The sequence below is a fragment of the Watersipora subatra genome, chromosome 1 (assembly GCF_963576615.1).
Source record: "Watersipora subatra chromosome 1, tzWatSuba1.1, whole genome shotgun sequence".
NCBI classification, from domain to species: Eukaryota; Metazoa; Bryozoa; class Gymnolaemata; order Cheilostomatida; family Watersiporidae; genus Watersipora; species Watersipora subatra.
This window is the reverse complement of record NC_088708.1, coordinates 73,744,852-73,769,439: the sequence shown is the minus strand read 5'-3', so window position 1 is coordinate 73,769,439 and position 24,588 is coordinate 73,744,852. Positions and strand designations below refer to the sequence as shown.

Sequence of the window (24,588 nt, the reverse complement as noted above, 5' to 3'; positions counted from 1 at the left end):
ACCTAGTCGTAGCTCCGAGCTCTCCAATATAATGAATGAATTGATTATGACAGTGGATACGTCTTATATACACATCAAGGGCAGCTCAGTTGTATTATGGCTTCATATTGCAAAACATACAAGAGTCACATTAACAAGATGAAACCTAGCACTACGTACACAGATCAGGCGTAAATGACAGCAGTGCAAAGGGTCGTCCGTAACAAAAATAGAAGAGTAAAACTAAACTAGTGTAAATGACAAAACAGAATAATCTGCCTGTGGCTACTCATTCTGCCGAATGTTTCATCATTTCGCATGTAATATCCATTAGTGTGAGGTATTCATCTGCGCCATCCATCAACCGTTTATCACATATTGACATTTTTTCCGCTAACTTTGCTTTCTTTGAATCGTCCAACTTATCACTTGATATGACAGTGTCGTGCAGTTGGCTAAGCAGTTGGCTGGCAGCGAAGCCGTCAGCAATTACTTTTTTTACAAAACACTGCGATTGGTCAAAGCTGCGAGACCACGCCACCTGAAGCCAATCGTCGATCACAGATTTGTCTATGAATCCAGAGATTTCCTGAATGTCTCCTTCTGTGATTGCTTTCTCTCTGTGCAGCTTCGCCACGCACTAAAATGGAGAGTCATCATTACGCAATGCGTAGGATAGGCCATCAGGAAACAAAATAGACCCATCACAACAATCTCAGCAGGCAAGGGTGCTCATATGGCAATACATGCACACACTCTAAAATTTGAAATTTTCTCTTTAATAAAATAATAGAACCTAGTAAACGGAGTAACTCCAACTTCTGATTCACAGCTTGTAATACAAATACAGTGAACAAGAAATCCCTGCCCTCGAACTATTTGTGAGTGTGTGTATATAGCTGTGGCCACTTTAGCAACTTAAAAAGCAAACCTTCTGACATCAGACACTTCAGTTATGAGAAGTGGCCATAGTAAATAACCAAAGCATAATTTTGCCTCCGGAACCCTTTGGTCATGCGTAATTGTATTCCGTCAGACGCAGCAGAAGCTCTTGTTAGATCAGATATTATCAGCAAATGCAATACGTACTAACCTTACTTTCAAAGATAAAATTCAATGATTCAGAACATAACAAATGGACTCTCAAATCTTGTGACATAACATATCTGGAGAATATAAATTTAAGGCAACTAAGGAAAAATCTTTGGTTGCTTCAGCTAAAAATTACACACGTTGAAAACTTTTATCCTGTGGCCATGTGACTCCTTCTTTAATACATCTTTATAACCCTGCCCCTACTACATACATGGTAGTAATTTGTTGAATTACTAGCAAACAAAGTAGTCAGCAACTCAGGAGGCAAGCGTAAGGGTTAGAGATGCCTTGATCGACACTGGCAGATACAAGCAGGGAATGTAGATCTATCTATACAGAAGTGACAGCGTCCTTCCTTCTTCAAAAGAATGCTGCTCGACAGTTTACAGCAAAGCAAATAAAACTAATTAACAGTATGCAGCAACCACTATCAAAATGCAGAAGACTGCTGAATGCATTATATTGAATAATTGACCAGAACTCTCAGCTACCGGTATAAACAAGCAGAATCAGACAACTCCAATATCTGCAGGCAAACATTGGCATAAACAAGCGACTTTAAATAACAAAAACAAACCTACATTGTATGTATTTGCTGAATAGACCTTGTATTGCTAAACAGCAGTATAATTCTTACTTAACTATCATCCATGATAAAGTAAACTCATCGTTACAGACAGAACTGGCCTAAATGCAAAAATGCCATATTTGTCAGTTGTTCAATGGCATTGCAAAAGATCGTCTTTTTAACTGAAACCTTGAGATTTAATTCTGAGTTGATGATCCCAATATGATTACTATAACGGCTATGCCAGAGCTGTATCAAGTTCGGCAGCATGGATTGCACAATTTAAAATTGTACAGTTTTATTTTGCACCTTCCTTTTTAATATTTATGAAAAATGTGTTATTTGTTAATGTAATACTCATTGATCTGTAGAAAAAAACTAATTTTGCGCAACCATTGGTCTGATTGTTAAGGGCTGGATTTCTTCGATGAGCAGTATTTACATGACAGGAGCAATCGTTGAAATTGTCTCACAACAATTGCATTGATCAAAATATTATTGATCTTTGCTGGAACGATATCCGGTGATTTCTGCATTTTAGTTGATCTGGTATCGAAGTATCAAGTTTTTGCAACCAAATTTGCGCCATCGATAGCTACACATACCCTGCAATCACATGGTTTTAGTGAACATCAGCCTTCGGCAACTAACCATCGATCACAAATCGACCCGACTTACGAAAAGAATGATGAACATTGACAGTTACCTGCAGGCAGTAAGAGAGCGATTCAGCGGAAAATTAAACGGTTATCAAGATGCTGGGGAGGAGAGTGGCTAAATGAAGTGATTATTGAAAATGTAGATGAATGAGAAATGCTATCGTTGGCAAGCTTTCATAGTTCAAAACTAAAATTCCACGATAGTCGCCGACAAAAACTTAGGAACAGCAAAGTTGTAAGCAGGCAAGCATTAGTTAAGCTGTATTTTCATTCATATAACATACTAAGATGCTATACCATAAAACGTGTATCTGAACGCCATGACGCTCTATTTTTATACCCTTCCCCTATAGTGGCGTTTTATTACAGGTGACGTTCAAATAAAAGGTGGCAATTTATTTTTTAATTAGCTCTTCAGAATTTCGGGAAGATAAATTTAGCTCTTTTACTGGCGAAGCGAATGTCGCCTATATTTTTCTCTCTTCTTCCGTTGGAGCGATATTAAACCTTTTGGATGCAATAAACCTGCTAATTCAACTCCAACTTGTCAAAGATCTCTTAATAAATATGCATTGAGAAATATCTTTACCAGTTGATATCTAATACTTGTAATTAACCTGCGACGATATTGCAGCCTGTGTCCTCTTTTGCAATTTGTTGGAACTTTCAATTTTTGTTTCATTCTAAATTTGAAAACTTATTTTTATTTTATATCTATACTTACCGATATTGCATAAAATCTCATTGCAGTCATTGATCTGTTTGTTACAATTTGTAGCCAAAACTAGTTTTTTATGTGCAATAAAAGCGGAGCTACGAGCGTTGATCAATTGTAAGATCAAATAACCGCAATGATGCTATCAAATAATATGTTATAAATCTGCAAATTTATAAGTTATATAATGATAATCTATCAAATGCTACAAATATATATTCATGAACAAGTGACATAAACGAACCATACTTATATTACATAGAGAAACAAAATTTACGTTTTGAAAACAAAAATATTTCCATTGTTTGCTCGGATAGCTAGCTGCGTTCTGATTGTTGCTTTTGATGGAACGAGCATTTTCTGATTGCCCAATACCTTCCACAATGTCTTCTGACCTCAGCTCTTTTTCTGCACTATCGAACTAGTCGATATTAGCATCCAAACAAATTTTTAGCAGAGCAAAACTTGTATGCGTCGCCATTGAGAATACTTTTCGCGTAAATAAGATAAACTTTCAGCCAATTGACACAGTTTGCACGCTAACCGTGCTAACCACAAGTTTTAGTCTCAAAATAGTAGTACAGATTCCATCATAACTGTTAAACAGTTTTCACATAAGTCAAAGAATGAAGACCGCTGTAAACAAGGAAATATTATAGCCTGATACAGTGATTAATTATTTCTAAGAAGTTGCTTTCAACTTTCTATAGTGGTGGTCAAATAGAGGTGGCGTTCAAATAAAGGTGTCGTTCAAATACAGGTTTGATGAGATTTTTGTTTTTGGCGTAATTTTCTTAACAAAATGCACAAAATAGCTATACACCCGTACAGTAGTTATGTTTGAAACATCGCTGATGAATGATTTAAGGAGTCAAGGCTTAACAACTTTATTGTAGTAAAGATCTGCTTTATACTAAACCAACTGTGCTACCCGGCGTTGCCCGGGTAATAGAAACGTCTTTGGACAGAAAATTGATTTGTATTTAACATATAACAACATTTGCCATTCTAACTTTCAAACTACATATCATGAGAAAAATGTTTTGTCTTATAAACAATGAGAAGTAATGAGAGTTGCTTGTTATTAGCCTGGCACATTGCCAATGGAAAATTTGAGTACGCTTAATAATGTGACTTATGTGAGCCAACAGCTTCTCGTGACGTTATGCTATGATCCTGCGTCGTATGCAAAGCCGTTAGGTATTTGCTCTAATATAATGACTTATATCGGCAACCTGGAAACTCAACCTTGTTGGCCTAATGGGTACGACATCGGACTTGCGAACGGGTGAGTCCGAGATCAAATCTTCTTCGGTGCAGATTCATTATTCCGATTTTAAGATCTATAGCCGGAATGTAGACAGACATACGACACACGGACATACTTTGAGAAATATATATACAGATTGATTAAATGCATACCAGGTCTTCATTGTATTTTCAGCACGTTGATAACCTATGGGGGCTTTTACGCTGGCCGACTCAATGACTCAATTTTTGCATTCAAATCAAAGAAAATCGCAATTTATCTAGTATATGACTTACCTTACTGTGACAGCGAACTGCAATACAGGATTTTCTATATCATAAGTAGAGAACATTGTAGAATGGTCGATGCTATTAATGCTTTAACACCTTTGACATTCATTTACTTTAGCGAGCCAGAATACGTGAAAACCTTGAAGGTTAGCTGACACCAACAATATGGTCTGTCAATAGCAGATAAACATTTGTCTTTTTTAAATGTATGTTTGAGTATATATTGTTTCAACTGAAGTTTTGTCACAGAAGTTTAAAGAATGGGCCGAAATCAGCTACGGTCTAATAAACATCTATTCAGATCATTTGGCATCTATAACCTGGAATGGCCAGGAATTGTTCATATACAGTAAATATTTATTAATAAGTTTCATAGAAATGGCTTTTCTGAACAGATAGATTTCAAGCTAGGTATTAATGACAATTTTTCCAACACATGTATTTGTTAGTATGAGTTTATTAAAAATTCATTTCCCTACCATCACCATTGACTGACTATCTATCGATTTTTCTGTATTTGTTTTCCTGTTCTGTGTAATGACCTTAATGTGATTAATGGGGCCCAGGACCGCCTTGCAGTGCTGGGACCTATTGACCGCAATTAAAAACCCATGAATGAGTGTCACCCTAATCAATATGCGATATTGTGCCTTAATTAAGAATTATAAAAAGTTTTTCTCCAGATCTGTGCATATGAATTTTCTGTGTTCTAGAGTTGCTTCATCATTCAAACTATTGTATGTTGGATCAACAGTTTCTATTAAAATACATCGAGTTCAATTCGTTTCCTTCAACGGCCTACAAATCTACAATGATGGTAAATTAGAATTTTATAGAACATAGAATAAAATATTAAGCAATTTAAAGCTGTAATTTATTCAATAGCTAATAGAACAAACCGGTACTTATAGCAACTGTAAGATCTGAAATTCTGGTAGTAGGCTAAAAATGTAAGCAACTATCTTGCAGCAATTAAAAGGGTTAATAAATACTGCAGATAATTAACTATAAATACTGCAGATAATTAACTATACATTACATTAGAGCAGATGCATGATATAGAGATGCATGATAGAGAGGTGTTGAGGTGCATGATAGATAGATGCATGATAGAGAGGTGTTAAGTTGTTAAGATGCATGATAGAGAGATGCATGATAGAGAGGTGTTAAGGTGTTAAGATGCATGATATAGAGGTGTTAAGATGCATGATAGAGAAATGCATGATAGAGAGATGTTAAGGTGTTAAGATTCATGATAGAGAGATGTTAAAGTGCATGATAGATAGATGCATGATAGAGAGATGTTAAGATGCATGATAGAGAGATGTTAAGGTGTTAAGATTTGGCAAAATTATTAAGTAATAATTAACAAAGCAATAATTCACAATAATAAGTTTTTGATGTTATTATCATTGATTATAGGGTTTGACACCAAATTTCAAGCTTAAAAATCCATCTTCGACTTATACGTTGATCACGTTTTTCATGACATGAATTCTAGCAAAATTCAACATCAAATATCATCACAAATCAAAATTAAATGATATGACATACAGTGCACCTTCAGGATACGATTATTTTAACTTACAAAGTGGAACATGATTTTTTTCACCTCAACATAGGAATCTTATTTCACTATATGAATTCAACAAAATTTTTGCCCGAGTTCAAATTTGGCAGTCGGTGTGTTTATTACGTACGTCGAAATATCAAAGATGCCGAAATGATGTTCGCCGAAGACATTTTCAGACCGCCTGAAAGAGACACGATAACTGATTTCTCTCAGTTCAGCACTTCTCATGTGAAAAATGGTAACATTTTCCCTTTGATACCAGTAGCAAAGTTGGAGAAGATCCCTCCAAACAGAAGTCAATGGTCAGACAACTTCTTGTAACCTGCTAACAAATATCCACTTCATTACATATTAGACAGAACATTTTTGAGAACAGCATCGCTCGGGCTTTCTTGTTAAATTACGTAGGTTGAAAAAGACTAACTAGGTCAGCTAAAACGGCTAGTGAAAATGAAGACAGAAACCAATGTGCTAAAATTTTAGTAATAAAAAGTTGAAATTCAGTAAAATAGTTACAAATACATACTAAAATGTAGCTTCAAATGTGTGCGTTTTGTAAGCTAAACTTATTTGAAGTGAATTCAAAGTTTATGTAATAGGTACGGCTTTCTTGGAGATAAGAATTCTCCACGGAACGTTGTACTGCACATAGCACATGGTAACGTTACATTTTAATGCAGATCATAACCAATAAATACACTAGTTACTGTAGATAACTATAGTTACTAAGGTTAATATACTATTTTGTTACTAATTTTTAATATGTACAGTACTTGTATAAAATTTTGATGGTTTTTACCAGGGGGTGTTTGCATTATATAATTACTATGGTTTCGACACCCCCCAAGATTTTTTTCACTATATGATGCCAACCTTGCAACGGGTTAAAATCATATCCTAAGGGTGCACATGTATGGGGATTTATTTATAAAATAGTAAAATACTAGTAATCCTACTCAACATGAGATGGATCAAACACAAAGTCTCATTCTTCACCATTCAAATTATTATCACTAGGATTATTCTCTTCTGGAATAATGTGTTTTTTAACGCTTTTGTCACAGTATTTGCCGACAAGCCCACACGTCAGTAATCTATTTAGCACTTCCACTATCGTCCATTGTTTTGTTGTGCATGAATGACGATTCCTGGCAGAAATCTATCTTGCAGCATGGCTCTTCTATTAAAAGCGTACATATGATCAAAGGTGGCAGTTTCACTCTATTGGCGAGGTTGGCCAATACAATGAAGTATTGTTTTTTTGTGCCTTGTGATCATCACTAGAACTGTCGTCTCTCATTCTTTTGTTAATTGTTACACCTATTTCCAACAGCACAAAACAAACAGGCACTTTTGAATGCCATTTCTTCAGCTACACATCACCTACCTCCGATGCCGACTGAACAATTAGCAATAAAATGTTTTGAGCCGGAGAAGGAGGTCGACTTATATGGCAGGTAAAAACCAGGATCTTAAACCAAACTTTAGACCTTGATTCATACGCCGGGTCGACTTAAACGCCGGAATTTATGGTAACCTACATGTAACTTTCAGTTGTAACATTTTCACTTACGAAACTGTCACATTTTCACAAATTTCCAATGTCGTTCGTTGGACATTACTTCAGATGAAGAATCAACTATTTGCTCAAATCTTAAGACAAATGTTAAAAAGTTTGAATGTTACGGCAACCTTATGTAGATTTGACGATATATAAATAGTTGGTCAAACATTTTGACTTTAGACATGAGTCTGCTAAACACTTTTATTTGCTTAAACAATGAAGCCAAGGCACAAGAGACTTATTCCAACCAAATTCTACCAACCATCAGAAAATTCCAAACTAGTCAAATTATGTAAATTTTATTACAGTACGAGCTCCTACAACGTAAATAATCCGTTCCAGGAACATTTACATTATAGGGATTTATGTTATGACAGTAAAATACAGGTAAACTACCTAATCCGTTCCAAGATCTTTCCAAACTCACGCCTTTGGGCATACAGAAGGAAAAACTTGACGTGACTTTTAATTTGTGAACTTTTCTCCGTTTTATGATCAATCTCACTGGTTTTATCGACCATGATTGCGATAATTTTTACAATAAGTTGATGGAGAGCGCATATCTTTGACGTTCATTTACAACGATTTGGTTATTTTTTTCTAAGCAGCAAAGTCTATTCTGCAAAGTAAAACTAATAACAAATACCTTATACATCTACAATAGAGAAAAACAGCAAAATATTCTTACTATAAAAAAGCGTTACATGTACTACATATTTGTTGGCTATCTGTATCCAGGGGTCAAGGTTAGGATAAAAGAGAACTTTCGACGATACTCCAACTCGTGATATTCAGATTGGTTGACCGACGCGGTAACACCTGCACCAATCGATCGCCTTTGTATTTTTGAACAATGCGCAGCTAATCTATTCTCTGTTTAGTCGACACATCTGACGAGCTATCACGATGAACTAGAATGTTGTGAAAGTTGTATTTGTATATAATATACAGATTTAACGCTATAAGCACGTCGTTTTTTCTTTCGCTAGTGCGACGAGATAGATTAACATTCAAATGAAATTTGAGAACTCACACAACTTGACACTCTATGTTATCTGGAATTGACATTATAGTAGGTATACGTTATAGGAGCGTTTACTGTATTTTCTCAAATCATTATGTTAACATGTTATTAGGTTATAAGAACAAACACTGATCTAACGAGATGTTAAGCATGCAGTAGTTGGGTTGCATATTGAGATAGTGTGAGTACCCACCTGGAGGAATGTGATGGACTTTCTCATGTCTCCCTCACTGAAGTCTAGCAAGGCTTGTATAGCATCTTCAGTCACATCTACATTCTCACTCTCTGATATCATCTTTAACCTGCAAATGTTTTAGCTATTAAATATGGTTCACATGTACGAAAAGGACAAAGAAATTACGATATTAACTCATTGACAGATATGTTTTAATGATACAGCAACAATAAGGGTGGGTTAGAACAGAAACAGGCTACATATAAGTGTATTTATCATATTAGCGTATATCTAACCTCTACTAACTGCAATGCACTGAGAGTTGTTACTTGCCACGATGCAGGGTTGTATTGCAGAGGCAATAGAGAAGCAGTGCTTAAAGAATCAACAATCTATACTATTTACCACAATTACAACGCAGCTAGTCTGTGCGTAGAGCCAAAATACTAAGCGTAAAGCCATGTAGAGATGCAAAGGTTATCAGCCTATGAAATTGTAAAAATTGGAATTTATTTATTTCTTCCCATTTTCATTTATTGTTTTACATATTACAATATTTTATTTCTAGTAGATAAACTTGATATACAAAATCTGTCCAGCCACTCTATGCTGGAGTTACACTCTGTGTGAATTTCTGAACAAGCGAAAAAATTCAGATTTTTAGCTGAAAATTAGCAAGATTGTAGAGTTATGGAGGAGGAAAGGAAGAACACCTCAAAATAAAATTTAATTTAGAGAATGCAGGTACACTTTGAGCGTAGTGGTATACTTAGACGAACGATGATAAATAACATAGGAATACTCCCATATACTACTATGGATAGATGAGACAGGCTCTGATTGAAGGGGTGGCAACACGGTAACTGAGCGAAAATCTCCAATGTAATCTCCTGTTAGATGAGATATGCAGACGAAACACAAAGGTTTAAAACTGAACAGCTAAGTCATGCTCAATCAGCCACATGGAAACCTCATGTTTAATGGATGATATACGATTGAAAAATGGAATTGATTTTTCATTTCTGACTATCCGTTTGTTCGTATAGCTAGTTCATCAAAAATGGAATCAGGCATGAAATAAGACAGGAAGTACCAGGTATGAGATGAACATCTTCAGATGACATGGCCTTTAGACAGTGTACTTAATGGTTAATTATAGCAACTGTTATTATCGATGTTATTTTTTATTGCAAAAGCTAGCTTGGTTGCCACACAGCCATCCTTCTAACCCCTAAACAGCGCATATCATCAAGGAAACATTCAAGTAGGTCTACTACCTCTTACACATTTGTTCATCAGAAAGGGGCTTGAATCGGAACTTGGCACATCTTGAAGTTATCGGGTCAATAATACGACTTACGTAGTTGCAGGTCAGGCAGAACCTAGAACACAGCAAAAAATACTGAGTGACTCAATGGGCACCAGCAACACCTGAAGGACATAAAGAGAATTACACTGAGGCCTTGTATATAGTCCACTTGCATGGTATTAACAAGAGGAAACCGTAGAAACAATCAAATAGTGTAGACATGTAAGCTACTGTAACCCTTTTTTTCTTTTTTGTTTGTTTATTATTGTTGTATACCATAATTTGAAATGAAATGATTGCCAATAAAGTACTATATATATATAGTGTATATATAGCGTATATACAAATAAAATATATATAATATATATGTATATTATACATTCAATATATTGAATGTATAATATTGAATAGGTTCAATAACATACAACATATATGTTCTAGAATATATATTATAGCATATAGTATAGTATATAAATCTCAAAGTTTGATTGTCGTCTGTTGTTCGTCTGTCCAGCTAAAGCTGGTAAAGTTTTAGTACAAAAAATCAGTCGTACTGGATTAGAACTCACGACATTCAAGCCGCAAGTGCGCATAACCACAAGGATAAACCGTTCTTGTTACACCGATCGCTCTTATCATATACTCTATATCCTTTTCACGATTGCAACTCCAAATATGTACTTTTTATCATTAATTAATACAGTGTGCCCGCGGGTTACGATCGAAATCCTAATCAAAAATCTTCGCCGAAATCCCTCACACAACGCCTGAAAGAGATATAAGATGCTCGCAATTTCAGTTCAGCATTATCCTTTTTAAGTTTTGTAATGCTACACTTTCTTGCAGATCATAACTACTAAATTAGAGTAGGTAACTATAGTTATTAAGATTAGCATATTGTTTTGTTACTAATCTTTAGTATGCACAATATGTATATAAAATTTTGATGATTTTTACCAGGATGTGCTTGCATTAAATAATTAGGCCTACCCTGGATTCCTATACCACTCTAAACAATATTTTTGCCTTACAATATTGTTTTGTTACTATTTTTTTATGATGATGATTTTTAACTGGCAGTGATTGCATTAAATAATTACTATGGGTTGCTATACCACTGTATACATCTATGCGATATTTTTGCCTTATGATGCCAAGACTGAAACAAATTACAATCATATACCCTACAGAATGAAAATATTCGTTTGTTATAAAAATTCGCGATTTCGCGAACAGTCAATTCTGTGAATTATTAAATTCCGTGAATAATTAGTTCTATTTTTAATCACAAGGGAGAATAATTACTGCATCAAATTAAAAACTAGTCTCTAGGCTAGTTTTTAATATAAATAATAAACGTAGTTGAGTTCCAAAACATTTTTAAAATCATTGCCTGGGCTTTGAGCTAACACCATTGCCAATGCATCACATTTCTTTACAAAATTATTCAAGGTTGTCACAAAATATGCAGAATGGCGTCATCGCAGAAATAGTCGCTAGGCAGAAGCACTAAACATAGCCGAGTTCCAAAACTTTTTTAAAATCATCGCCGGGCTTCGAGTTTTATTGCTATTGCATCAAACTTTACAAAATTATTCAAGGTTTTCACAAGTTATTCGGCACGGGTTCGTCATCGCAAAAAATCTCTCCTAGTTTTTTTACATTAGAATCAACTCCATCAATCTCTAATACCGAAGTTGAGGACGATCATGATTCTGATCTAGACATTATGGTATGCATTTGATTTGCAGTGCAAATACGTTTTTCCATAATTAACTGCATTAGTTAATTCTTTTGTTTAAAAACTGATCGCTTTCATTAAATACTTCAGCTATTGTTTTTGTACTTCCTTTACACATGTTAATATTTTTCTTTTGTGTTTACTGCAGATTGAGAATGAAACAACCTACTCCGATTACGAAAACTAGAGACAAGTAGTACTATTCATCAAGGCAGGAATATTGGCAGAGAAGCAACCAGTCAACCTAGACCCCTTTATCGACAACAACTCCTTGATATCGCTGCAGCAAACATGATTAAATTATATATTTTATTTCATGTATAGATATATTATAATTTATTACAAACTTGAGTGTACAAATAAAATATTTCAAATACAAATAAAATTTTACAAACGATGAATGGAGTAAATATAAACAGTTTAGTCCATATGGCGGTTGTCTAGCAATAAAATTAAACTGGTACTCTTGATAAGTGAATACTAGCGTGCAATGGTGCTCTCTGACTAGTTATTTTGGCAATAGCAGCTCTGTCGCTGTCACTGTCTTGAGTAGATGTTGAAGGCCATTCTCTCGCTACTACATGACAGGTAAGGATGTTATCATCAGAACTCTCCTCGTGGCTTACTATTGCAAAGTTCTGCCGGTAGGCCAAAGATTTGTGCTCGTAAAGGCGTTTTTGTTCTTTTTTAAAACAGATATATTCTCCTCGTTAGCAGCTGCGGTCACTTCTACCTCAATTTCAAGACCTCCCTGAATGATTGGTGATCTTCTAAGAATGACAGCTACCACGCTTGCAGTCATTGTGCTTCCATGCATGATGAAAGATCTCTCTCTCTCTCTCTCACACTAAAACAAATAACAAAGTGGTAGGAATGGAAAAAATATATATTGCGTTTTACCGAAGAACCAAAGTAAAATTCAACTAATTTAGTAAATGGTTTTGAAAAAACTCATTACTTACCACAAATTGTTGGCTCATCAAAGGCCTCCAAATCTATGAATATTCGTGAAAACCTCTGCACGCAGCAAAAAATTTATAGCTTAGCACGATCGACCCCTAGTTGTAAGCTAAATAGAAAACGAAACACGCAATGTGCGCATGCGTAGAGTTAACACTATTGCTAGATGTAATAGAGTTAACTCTTCATAGAGAGTGAGTTTTCAGCCACGAATAAATTAATTCAAGAATATGCATGAAATGGCAATTTTCGGGAAATTTAACTCCGCGAATAAATTCATCCTGTAGGGTAATTGTATACCAAATAATTTTTCATTGTAATCGTAGCAAAACGGACTTTATTTAGCCATTACTTGCAAATTATTTTACATTTAAACACCTTTACAATTGTTTCATTTTTTCTCTTAGTTTATTTCAACAACACTTCTTCCACGATATGAAATTTTAAAGTTACCGTTGTTTGAAAAAGTTTGAAGACCTTTACAGTTGTTTTATTTTTTCTCTTAATTTATTTGAAATGCACAAAACACTTCTGATATGAGATTTGAAAGTTAGATTGGTAACTGGTGTTATATGTTGAATAAAAATATATTTTCTGTGCAAAAACTTTTTATTTGGGCATTCACCTAGTATAGCTATATAAATCATATAGCTTGAATCCATTTTAGCCATGTGAGCCCATTGTTTCCTATCAAATGCAAACAAATACTGAGCAGATACTAATTGTCCACCTATGAAAAAGGAGACAACTCTAGTTATGAAATGAACCGTGTAACGAGGAGTATACAAGATCCAGAATAGCTTGTTGATTTCGAAAATATACGGAGCCATGATTGGCAAAATGTTGAAGACATACTATCTTTTTGTTATTTTACAAACAAGGCTTTTTTCCAGAGTTATATTGCATATAATCATGCATATACTCATTGTTTTCTAAGGAAATCTCTGGTAGTTTTTATTTGTCCTTACCTGATGCTCTAAAGGCGAATCAATGTAGGTAACAACATGTAATTAAATATCCACAAAATCTTCCAACTGCCACCTTTATGTGCTTCATGTGTAGCTGACCAATAAGAGTAAAGCAAAAAAAGACACTTATTAGAAATTAACGTGTGTTGCCGAGTGTGTGCTGCTGAGTGTGTGTTGCCGAGTGTGTGCTGCAGAGTGTGTGTTGCCGAGTGTGTGCTGCAGAGTGTGTGCTGCGGAATGTGCGCTGCTGGGTGTGTGCTGCCGGGCGTGTGCTAGTGATCACAGTACCAGAACATGAAGTCAACTGACGATTTTTAAAGAACCTTGCTGTTTAATATGACAATGATTCACTATTTCTATAGAATCACATTGCTATTGACAAACCCTTACCAATGAGATGCACAAAAATCATATCCAGTAATTACTAAATTATTTACATACATAATTAATATAAGCTTTTGTTATGAAATAGATAAGAATCTACTCTATATTATTGCTGCTCAAATGTTATGCTCTGACTGTACACCTAATAACCCTAGGTATGGGTAAACTCTAGGTATGGGTAAACTCTAGGTATGAGTAAACCCTAGGTATGGATAAACTCTCGGTATGGGTAAACCCTAGGTATGGATAAACTCTAGGTATGGGTAAACTCTAGGTATGGGTAAACTCTAGGTATGGGTAAACTCTAGGTATGAGTAAACTCTAGGTATCGTTAAACCCTAGGTATGGATAAACTCTAGGTATGGGTAAACTCTAGGTATGAGTAAACTCTAGGTATGGGTAAACCCTAGATATGAGTAAACTCTAGGTATGGGTAAACTCTAGGTATGAGTAAACTCTAGGTATGGGTAAACCCTAGGTATGGGTAAACCCTAGGTATGGGTAAACTCTAGGTATGGGTAAACTCTAGGTATGGGTAAACTCTAGGTATGGGTAAACCCTAGGTATGGGTAAACTCTAGGTATGGGTAACCTCTAGGTAGGGGTAAACTCTAAGTAGGTTAACTCATTCGCACCCGACTAATTTCTAGGCGATTAGCCCCAGATACCGCTAATTTTTCAAGAAGTTGCCGTAATTCAAATTACTACTACAGGAGACAGACCTGAGATAATTTACTCATTCAAATTTCACAAGAACCAGCCAAGTCTCTTCTTTCAAACTATACTATACTACTATAGACAACTCATATCTCTTGTATGTAAATTCGTGCCTCAAAGAAGGTAGTTTCAGGAAATCTCCAATTTTGAAAAAATTGTCATTTGCTCTAACAAAGTTAGATTTGCGCCACACGTTGGAAAATATACAAAATTTGACTGAAATTACTTATTTATTACACACAATACATAGTTATGAGTATTATTGATACATATGCAGTTAGTCAAGGACATGAAAATCATGAAACTCTAACTTTTCCTCATGAGTATCATCCTTCAAACAAAAGCATAGCAAATCTATATGCCATTATAACTCAAATAAAACGTCATAAAAATGTTTCAAATAATAAAAATATGTTCACCAACTGTGTTCTTTACTTTTCAGAATTCGTAGACAGCTCTAAGAATCAATATGATCCTATCGAAACTGAAGGATAACGTTAGTCTGACTGCGGCTGGCAGCCTGAAGATTGCATTTTTATTTGAGCATAACTATTCAATTTGGCCAAATTAAAAGTTGATAAAACTTTGAAACATTAAAAATGTTTTAATTTAATTTATGCAGTCTTTCAATGTCTTACCACTTCTGAATCTGCATATTTACTTCTGGAGTTGAAAAAAAATTATCGCGAACGATAGAATTTTGAGTTGGCAGGGTGATTTCCGGTTTCAGTAGATAGTGATATGGGGGTACTAATTTGGGTATAACTTTTGCCAGGGACGTCATAGAGGCAAAATTTAAAGTTCCTCTGATTGGCCAGAAATTTTTCTTTCTAACTATTCAGAAACTATTTTTGATAATTCGAAAATAACGATGCAAAGAGTCGGTAGATTTCAGACGCGAGTTAACTCGCGTTGGGTGCTTAGCAACGTTATAAATAGGCGAGTTAACTCGCGCCTGGGTGCGAATGAGTTAAAATACCATGTTATAAAGATGAAGTCAACGTACTACCACTGAATAAAATGCTAGGAATGACTACATAATTGTGATCTATCTTTAAGCTGCAAGAACTCTTCAAATCTAACTGACACAGTGTCAATAAGGTTACTTCAGATACTAATATCGTACCGCAAAGGGGTGCTCGTGATAAAATATCAAAAACATCTGTCATGGAGTGGAACTAGTTTAGGCCTACAAACAAGCTTAGGCCAAACTTCAAGTTTAGGTCTATAACCCATAAACTTGGAGTTATCCTTTCCATGCTGTTTTCAGTGATGCATCAACACTTACGCTTACTGTAAATGAACTCTACCTGGCTATCCTATCACATACCCTCTTGACAATCATGGTAGAAACTATGAAAATTATTTTACAAATCACGAGTGGGATGAAGTCGAGATCTGAACATCGCACGTCTAGCGCAATCATGTAACCAGTATGCATGAGAAATCAAAAAGTACAAAAAAACTCGTCCTTTCAAGGAAGATTCGCTAGCAGTAAAATATGGCTAACGTTCATACCATGAATTAGCCAAGAGATAGCTACCATCTTCGGTCAAGACAAAAGTCACAACTTCTCTGACCACATGGTAACAACGATCATACATGGTCATACAAGACTAACCGAAGTGAAATACCTGGTTGATCGTGAGTGTACCTCCATGGTCCTCCTCAAAGCTGCCTGGGCAGCATTTGTCATCGAATCAGCCTCATCCAGTATGACTATCTTGAAAGGGGGACAAGGTGAGCCATCTGGCTTGGTGGCACTGACAGCTGTTCCGGAAAAATTTTTCACTTTGTCTCTAACAACAGCTATGCCCCTCTCATCAGAAGCATTGAGCTCGAGGACTCTTTCTCTGCAAGGGAAAAATTTAGATGACAGCTATAGATGTTCTTACACATATGAGAACATAGAGATTAACGAAAGTGTCCAACGGTTCACTTCTTGCAATAATTGCTGATGTGATGTATTCAACTTGAGACTATGGCTGAGGATGAGAATAAATTGACAGCTGATTATGATAGCTATTAGAGCTGCGCCAATCAGATCTTGAATTTCATGATTATTATTCCCATTAGTTTAAATTTTCAACACGTCATATAATGTAAAGTCAGGCTTTTATATACTGGGGTTTCCATGCTTCGAAGGAATTACGAGTTTCTTCCACTCTGAATTATGGAAAGAGTAAAATCAAAACGAATTCGACGCCATTTTATTTCGCCAAATTTCTGCGACATTCGCAGTGAGACTGCTATTCGACATGACAGAAACTCTCACTGCGGATGGATTAGAATCGATAATACCTAGCTAAGCTATCCCCAGTAGAGGTAAAAAATTCAGCGCATTTCATCAAACCACCATGCAGATCTCTTCTAACTACTATCGCAAACAATTGGTTGCTAATGCGACAATAACGAGATAATTACCTTTTTCAATTTTATTACTTTATTCATTAAAGCACTGAACCTACTGATTGTACAGATTCTCACTACACTGGTGCCGACCTCTTCCTGAACCTAGTCTTCTAGCATAAAAAGTTTCTTTTACTAAAAGCGATTGTCGTTCATACCATCTTTGAAGTAATAACTGTATGCATGTAGCAAATAGTAAATTCTGTTGCTGTTTTGTAATATAGAGATATATTAATATGATCAATAATAAAGAAAATTCTGGTCAGGTATCCCGACTGAATTAGTGCAATGAGTGTACTAAGTGTGAATTAAAAAGAGCCCGTGACCCGAAAGCGAGTCTACTTTAACAAGTTCTGTTTTGAGGAGTCCATTGCTAGTCTTGAAAAAATTGATAAAATGCAACTCCGAATTGTTGAAATGGCAGGGAGCGAACTCATCGGCAGAGTTCAACTCCGAATCCATTCAAAGCATGAGCGCGCAGTGATTGTATCTGCCTAAGCATTGCAGCATCTACTGTAAGTCCTCCACTGGCGATTAAACTCCGCCACTGACATTGGCAGCTTAATACTTGGCACCTGAGCTAAACAGACTCATTCTTCAAGAAATCACAGCTATATTGATATATTACCAATGATTAACTTGAATTTTTAGTGGCTTTCTGCTTAAATTGACATACCATTTGAGCACCCCAAATTTTTCATTGACGCAAAATAATTGATGTGCAACCATAACCGTAACATCTTTCCATGACAGCAACAAAAACATTGCTCATATTCAAATTTTAAACTTAACCATAACCGTCACGTGCCACTTTTATCGTATCTTCTAGGTAAATCAGCTGATTCCCATTTTTTACTCAACTTGAGTATTGGTCCACTAACATTCAAAGTCATAGAGGCTTTTTTAAACCGTTTCAATATCCCTCTCGATAACAGCACAATCGGCACAACAAGCTCCGCCCATAAATATTTGACGTAGCTTAGCTTTTTAGGAACGCAAGTTAGAGATGTTTAGTCTGATTTAGAATGATAGAGATGGGTGTCTTAAAACCCACTATTATCTAAATTCAGCGTGTAAAATAATCTGTCTTTTATAACAGGTAGATAAGCTATTTAACATTGCTCGTAGCTTGCTACATGATGTTTAATAGGCTGAAGGCTGAGCTGAGAAAAATGAGCTCAAAAAAGCGCGATTTTATCACAAGCTAGCGTTGTTATCGCGCTTTTTTGAGCTCATTTTTAAATATGCAATGATAAATAGTTTATCTACCTTTCAGAAACGACTTAGATTATTTTGAAGGCTGAATTTAGATAACAATGGGATTCAAGACATCTCTATCATTCTAAATCGGACTAAACATCCCTAACTTCCGTTCCTAAAAAGCTAGGTTACGTCACATATTTATAGGCGGAGCGTGTGCCTATCGTGTTGTTTTCGAGACCGATATTAAAACGCTGTAAAAAAGTCTTCATAACTCTGAAAGTTAGTGGACAAATCTTTATTTTGAGTACAAAATCGCAATCAGCGTGTCTGATTTACCTAGTAAATGCGTAAAAGTTGTACGTGACAGTTATGGTTTAAGGTATGTCTTGTGGTGGATAGAAACTTCTGCAAAGCCATCTGTTGTTAACTTCAACAGGATAAAAATAGAAGTTAAGATCTTTGAAAAGAAAATATGAGTGCTCAGTCTAAGATCTAGTTCTCAAATGACTACAGTACTTTATAAACCATTCACCTCCAAAATTCAAGTCCATATAATTCTTTGCAGAATGCTAAGATGGTAGTTGTCTTTCCTGTTCCAGGAGGTCCATAAAAGAGCATATGTGGCACATCGCTACCTTTCAAACAAGATTTTAATGTAGCTAAGACCTCCTCCTGATGGGAGACCTCATCAATCTTTGAGGGTCGGTACTTTTCCACCTATATTTAATGAATGTTAAATATTCAGTTATCAAACCTAATAGATGCAATGAAGCAGATAGAACATCATCACATACCAATGAACACAGAACCTGCTGCTATTTACAACGTGTGACCATGCTGACTGTTGAACAAAGGTTGGCTCACACAAACCCTCGATAAAGACAATGAATATGTGGTAAGTAAACCACTGGTCACAATACAAAATTTGGTGCCACAAAATCTTACAACAGACTAGTACACTTAGTAAAAGTATTGGGAGGTTCTGTACTAATTAGAATAACAAAGGGAATGTTCATGCAGGCAGTTCATATGGACAGACATGAATGTCACCACGATTAGTTACAATAAGCCATGCTTGCGCTAGCCTGAATTCTTCACACCAGGTGTTTCTACAACAGGCTTTATGTAATTGTAAGTATTTTTAAGCTTATATTCGGGCTTGATTAGAAGTTTGTACCACAATTAACAGTATCAGAGAGGACAGGAAAAACTGAGATGCTGGTGAACATGTGAGCCATGCTGTTGGATCTTAGTAGCGTGCATTTAAAATATCATTATAAAACACTTTCATACCCAGTCAGCAAAGCTTTCATACAATAATAGAGTTACTCAGCAAAACTATTCATTAACATGTATATTTTTGTTAAGCATTTAAATATAAAAAGAGCTTAAACTTTAATGAAAAATGAGTCTGTTTAATAATTTAGGGGCAATTTGCATCGTTTAGGCACATTTATTGTTGCGGTTTGTGTTGCGATAATCTAGATGTTGCCACAGCTACTACCCAAAAATTACAGAAATATGAACAATAATTCACATGAAAATTATCTGCATACAAGGGTTTAAAGGTTGACTTGCAACAAAATTTACATTACAGTTAGTTATTTGGTATCAAAAAATTCATCATGTCTTACTCTGCTGTGTTGTAGGTTCAAAATATGTGGAAATGTGATTACAAGCTCTTAAAAGCTCAAAAACGAAGTTTATCGCAGCCATCCTGAAAACGCTGTAGGTTGGAATCCCTCTCCAAACGGCTCAAATTTGATGTAGTTGAACACGATGTGCTTGTTTACACTTTCATGCAATCTCATTTGTCAAAATATTTTCACAAATAAACTTCAGGCTTTAAAAAAAACCATGTATATTGTCCTTGCACGTCTGTTTCATTATTATTGTAATGCTGTCCCTTTGAGCACTGATGTCTCAAAACCTAGCCTAAAAATCAGTTTAATTTTTTAACCTTAGCTCGAGGAGGTGCATATCATCTTCTGATAAACATGAGGAGCTTGTTGGTCACCTGTGATGGTCGGAAAATGCTGCAGAAATAGTTTGCGCCATTTGGCGGAAAATATGCGTCACATGATCAGATTACGACAAGATGATTAGACCAAGCTGAAACGAAACTGTAAAGTAGCGAGCATCTATATTTGATAACGGATTTCCGGCAGAACTCGAAGTGTAGGTCATAAACTAGTGCTACGAGACATTTTATTTCCTAGAGCCTATTTACTAGAGCCTTTTATTTCAAAACAATTACCACGTCGAGTTGAGTACGTCATCAAAATAAAGGAATTCCAATCTAAGGCTGTTTATTTTAACTTCATTTTTGAGCTTTGAAGAGCTTACAATCACATTTCCACATATTTTGAACTTACAACACAGCAGAGTAAGACATGGTGAACCTTTTGTTACTAAATAACTCTAATGTAAATTTTGTTGCACGTCAACCTTCAAAGGAGGGCTGGTATAAAACATTTTGACAACTTAACATTATACGGTCACAACTTTTTTGTACTTGAATTTATGCCTAAATTGATTTATAGCTTCATCTCCCTGGGCCGGCTGTTGTGCTATTAAAATGTTGACCTGTCCATTGATTAGGTTTGCGCATTCGATTTCTGTGGCGGCTATTATTAGGCACCATATTACAAACAATTAGCGTAGATACCTAAATATTACGTAAAATAGGTTTAGGTAGACAAAGGAGAGAATGTGGGATGGAGGGGAAGGAGTAACCTGGATTCAGATACCACCTTGGTGAATGCTCACATCAATTCGCATTAGATTTGCATAAGTAATTTCGTGCCTGCACTTCATGCACAGCATATTTACATGCTGGCAAAGGAGCAATAGTACCAAATCTTTCCTAGTTTAATACTTCAGTTGATCGTACCAAACTACAAAAACCAAACAGCTCTCAACCGACTACCTTTGGTCCTAGTCAATTTGGCTAGGTCAGGTACAAATGGAGCACATCTGAAAGGACAGTTTACAGGTTTAGTGTCATTGAATGCAATTACCATGTTACATTTTCACTGAAGTTTATTTATACTGTTTTGTTGCCAAGAAACCTTTGGGACCCTACTGCTTTAGATGTAGTGTAAAGAGGTTGGTTCGATGATAGATTATTAGCAAGTAGGATTTCTATTCCATAATATTCCATAATCATTGTTTATACACTGGGAAAGTACTTCACAGCTTGACTGCTCTTATGAAAACTATGTGCATGCTTTCAAACTTCAGTTGATTCAGTTGAGATACGCTTGCTTCGAATCAGTAGCTGTGTGATCAATCTTTCAGCACTCACTTGATGATTATGTAGACTTTGTAAATTGTCTTACTTTGCTACTTAAGCCTAATTTAAAATAAGTTGAGTTTATTGCATGCAAACCAGTTGAGTTACATAGACGACTGGGAATTGTCAACACTCATTGTTCAGATCTTTTCTTATGCTGTGATTACTGATTAACCCTGTAACTTCTCTGATCACTATGGGATATAAATTCTTCATGTAACAGGTTGGCTCTGTAGCCAAAGCACAAGCTCCCTATGTAGTAATATTTTTCGGTGGGCTATCAGAATTACTCCAAGTCATAAGACAGTACAGTGCTGCAATTTGAGTTAGCCCCAATACTATAATTCATCAGAGCAAACGATTTGGAGTTGTTCCTTCCCTAATAAAAAATTACACTAAGCCAGCCCATTTAGGCCACAAAGATGATTTAGAACTTGATTTTGTGTCTGCCTATTTTAACGAGCAGCTAATCGAATTAGTAGTAAATCTGCTTCAGGTATTATTTATGTTAAGGTGTTTAAGAGTGAGAAATCAGAGTAACGGTGATTGCGAGTGTTAAAACCGTGGCTATTTTCTTTCACTCCAACGAGTTCTTGTATATATATTCACATCGATTCTTAAAGGTGAGATGAATGTTTTGTTTCGGTAGCAATTTTGTTATACACTATTTGTTCGATGTTAGGCCAGTAGAATGAGATTTGCTGTTTTGGCGTCAATAGATAAGCGCAATATTAGGTATGTTTATGATCGTTATATAGTTTATATAACGATAACCCATATATAGTTTACAACGTACAATTTACTAAACAGGGCATTGGCATTCGCAAAACTCTTATTCTAACCGCAGCTTACCCACGGAATATAACACGACGTTGAAGGTCCATCTTCATGCTCAGTAGACGATGTACCTTTCGCATCCGATTTGGATTGCTTTACGTTGAAAAACTTCTCCATATTCACTACAACAACCACATGCGCTAATTCGCGGGACTTCAAGGTTATCTTTTGATTGGTCGAACATCTGTGGATTTTTACATAGATATGAAAGTTATTCGCTCACCGCGTCTATAGTCAGAGAGCAGGATATAGTCAGAGAGCAGGATAACCCTATCTGTCATAAAAAATAATTTCTATTACTGTTCTCAACTTATGCAATATGATGCATGCAAAATATTCTTCAATATTTATATAATGCCTGTTTGCACGTTGCATTCTGTAATCTTGTTACTTATATACTTTCATGTTTAAATTACATCTCATCAATTGGCGGAGGCGTAATAAACAAGCCGATCACTGTTGCCACTGTGACAAGGAATTTCACAGACTGTGATTGGATAATTGGAACAAAACGTCATAACCCGCCAGATTGCTCAGTACTGGCAGCCCAAACTAGGACCGTGTGTTGGGGGCCCGAGCGACTAACCTCAAGTGATTTAGCAGTTCTATCACCTCAAAAAATAAAAACGGTAACCGAACGCGCTGACCAAACATTTGAAATCATTTACAACTATTGCTAGGTAAGAAAAACTAATTATTTTTTTGATCAAACCGAAGACCTCGTTCATTCACCACGATAGCCATTAATTCATTGAAGATTAAATCAGCCGTCAGCGTAGGTAGCAGTGAAAATTTAAAGTCTATCTAATTTGATTACCACAGCTAGTTATTATGGATTACATAATTTCTCATAATCAAGCTCTACATTCTAATAAGCCTTACTAACGGAAAAAAGCCGATAATCTAAAGTTTTTATGAGATGTAGAGCACCATCTACAAACAGTCAGATAGGTTCGTAGAAACCCTATTAAAGTCATCGGAGCAACTCGCAGTGTTTGAGTATGCAAATACTACACTTAATGCTTGATGAAGATTGTTAGTGAGTCGAAATAACATAAAGCTTCTCAAGTTGCAAAGAATCTCAAACCCCTGAACAAACGAAGGTGAGATGATAGCAAACTGTTTTATTTAATACTTCGATAAATAATCAAACGATTCATCAATTGAAGATTAAATGCATTGCTTCATTGAAAATCTTGCGTTTCCTTCACTTAATCATGCTTTTCCAAAACAAAACAGCTTCTTGCTAGAGTATTGTTTGTCGGTGTTTACTGCAGTCAGCTGGATCAATGAGTGATAAGTGTTGATTATAATGAATCATTGTCAAACTTCTCAGTCCATATTTTACATATTGGTTATAAACTATACAATAAACCACTTTCTGTCATATGTATTGACACTCAGTGTTTTATACACTCAATGGCTTAATTCACTTTGTTTAATTTTTTTAGGCTAAGACGGCAGCACTACATAACATTGTTAGCTACTTAAATTATGGGGCTTCATAAATACATGTAAAATACCTCTTGTGTATTTTTTGAATAAACCAGTAATATTGGAGTATTTGTTATACAGCATGCCTCTGCTGATCATTATTAAGACTTATCTCGCCTATTTACAAAATTGTAGACTGTATTGCTCTTTAAAACGTCAAGCCAATTTCAAGACAACGTGTAGTACCTTCATGCAACTGTATGATTATTATGTAACTGATGTTTTTGGTTAGTTTTAAATTTTGATATAGTGTCATGCAGAACTTATACTGTATTATTGTGTTATTACATTATATTCTGGTGTATTGTATTATAATAACTGTATTATGTTGTATTGTATTGAACTGCGTTGCATTAAATTGTTTTATATGATTTATGTGTG

The 24,588-nt window shown here is 35.6% G+C and overlaps 1 protein-coding gene across 1 annotated transcript; it reads right to left on the bottom strand.

Annotated features, from left to right (window-relative positions):
• Positions 1 to 61: 61 nt before the first annotated feature.
• Positions 62 to 22,855, bottom strand: LOC137398030 (replication factor C subunit 4-like). Its single transcript, XM_068084131.1, has 6 exons — positions 22,729 to 22,855; positions 19,114 to 19,298; positions 16,604 to 16,822; positions 10,169 to 10,273; positions 8,910 to 9,018; positions 62 to 619 (listed from the first exon to the last, which is right to left on the bottom strand). The coding sequence occupies exons 1-6, from the start codon at positions 22,828 to 22,830 to the stop codon at positions 269 to 271; spliced, it is 1,071 nt and encodes a 356-aa protein (XP_067940232.1). The 5' UTR covers positions 22,831 to 22,855; the 3' UTR covers positions 62 to 268.
• Between the last annotated feature and the right edge of the window lie 1,733 nt (positions 22,856 to 24,588).

Bases quoted from the DNA above. Each gene is read 5' to 3' on its own strand.
- LOC137398030 (XM_068084131.1), bottom strand. From the start codon at position 22,830: ATGGAGAAGTTTTTCAACGTAAAGCAATCCAAATCGGATGCGAAAGGT. The intron at 16,823-19,113 runs GTGAATGGTTTA...TTTCCCTTGCAG, and splicing joins TATGGACTTGAATTTTGGAG to AGAAAGAGTCCTCGAGCTCA. The intron at 620-8,909 runs GTGGGTACTCAC...TCTCCATTTTAG, and splicing joins AGTCCATCACATTCCTCCAG to TGCGTGGCGAAGCTGCACAG.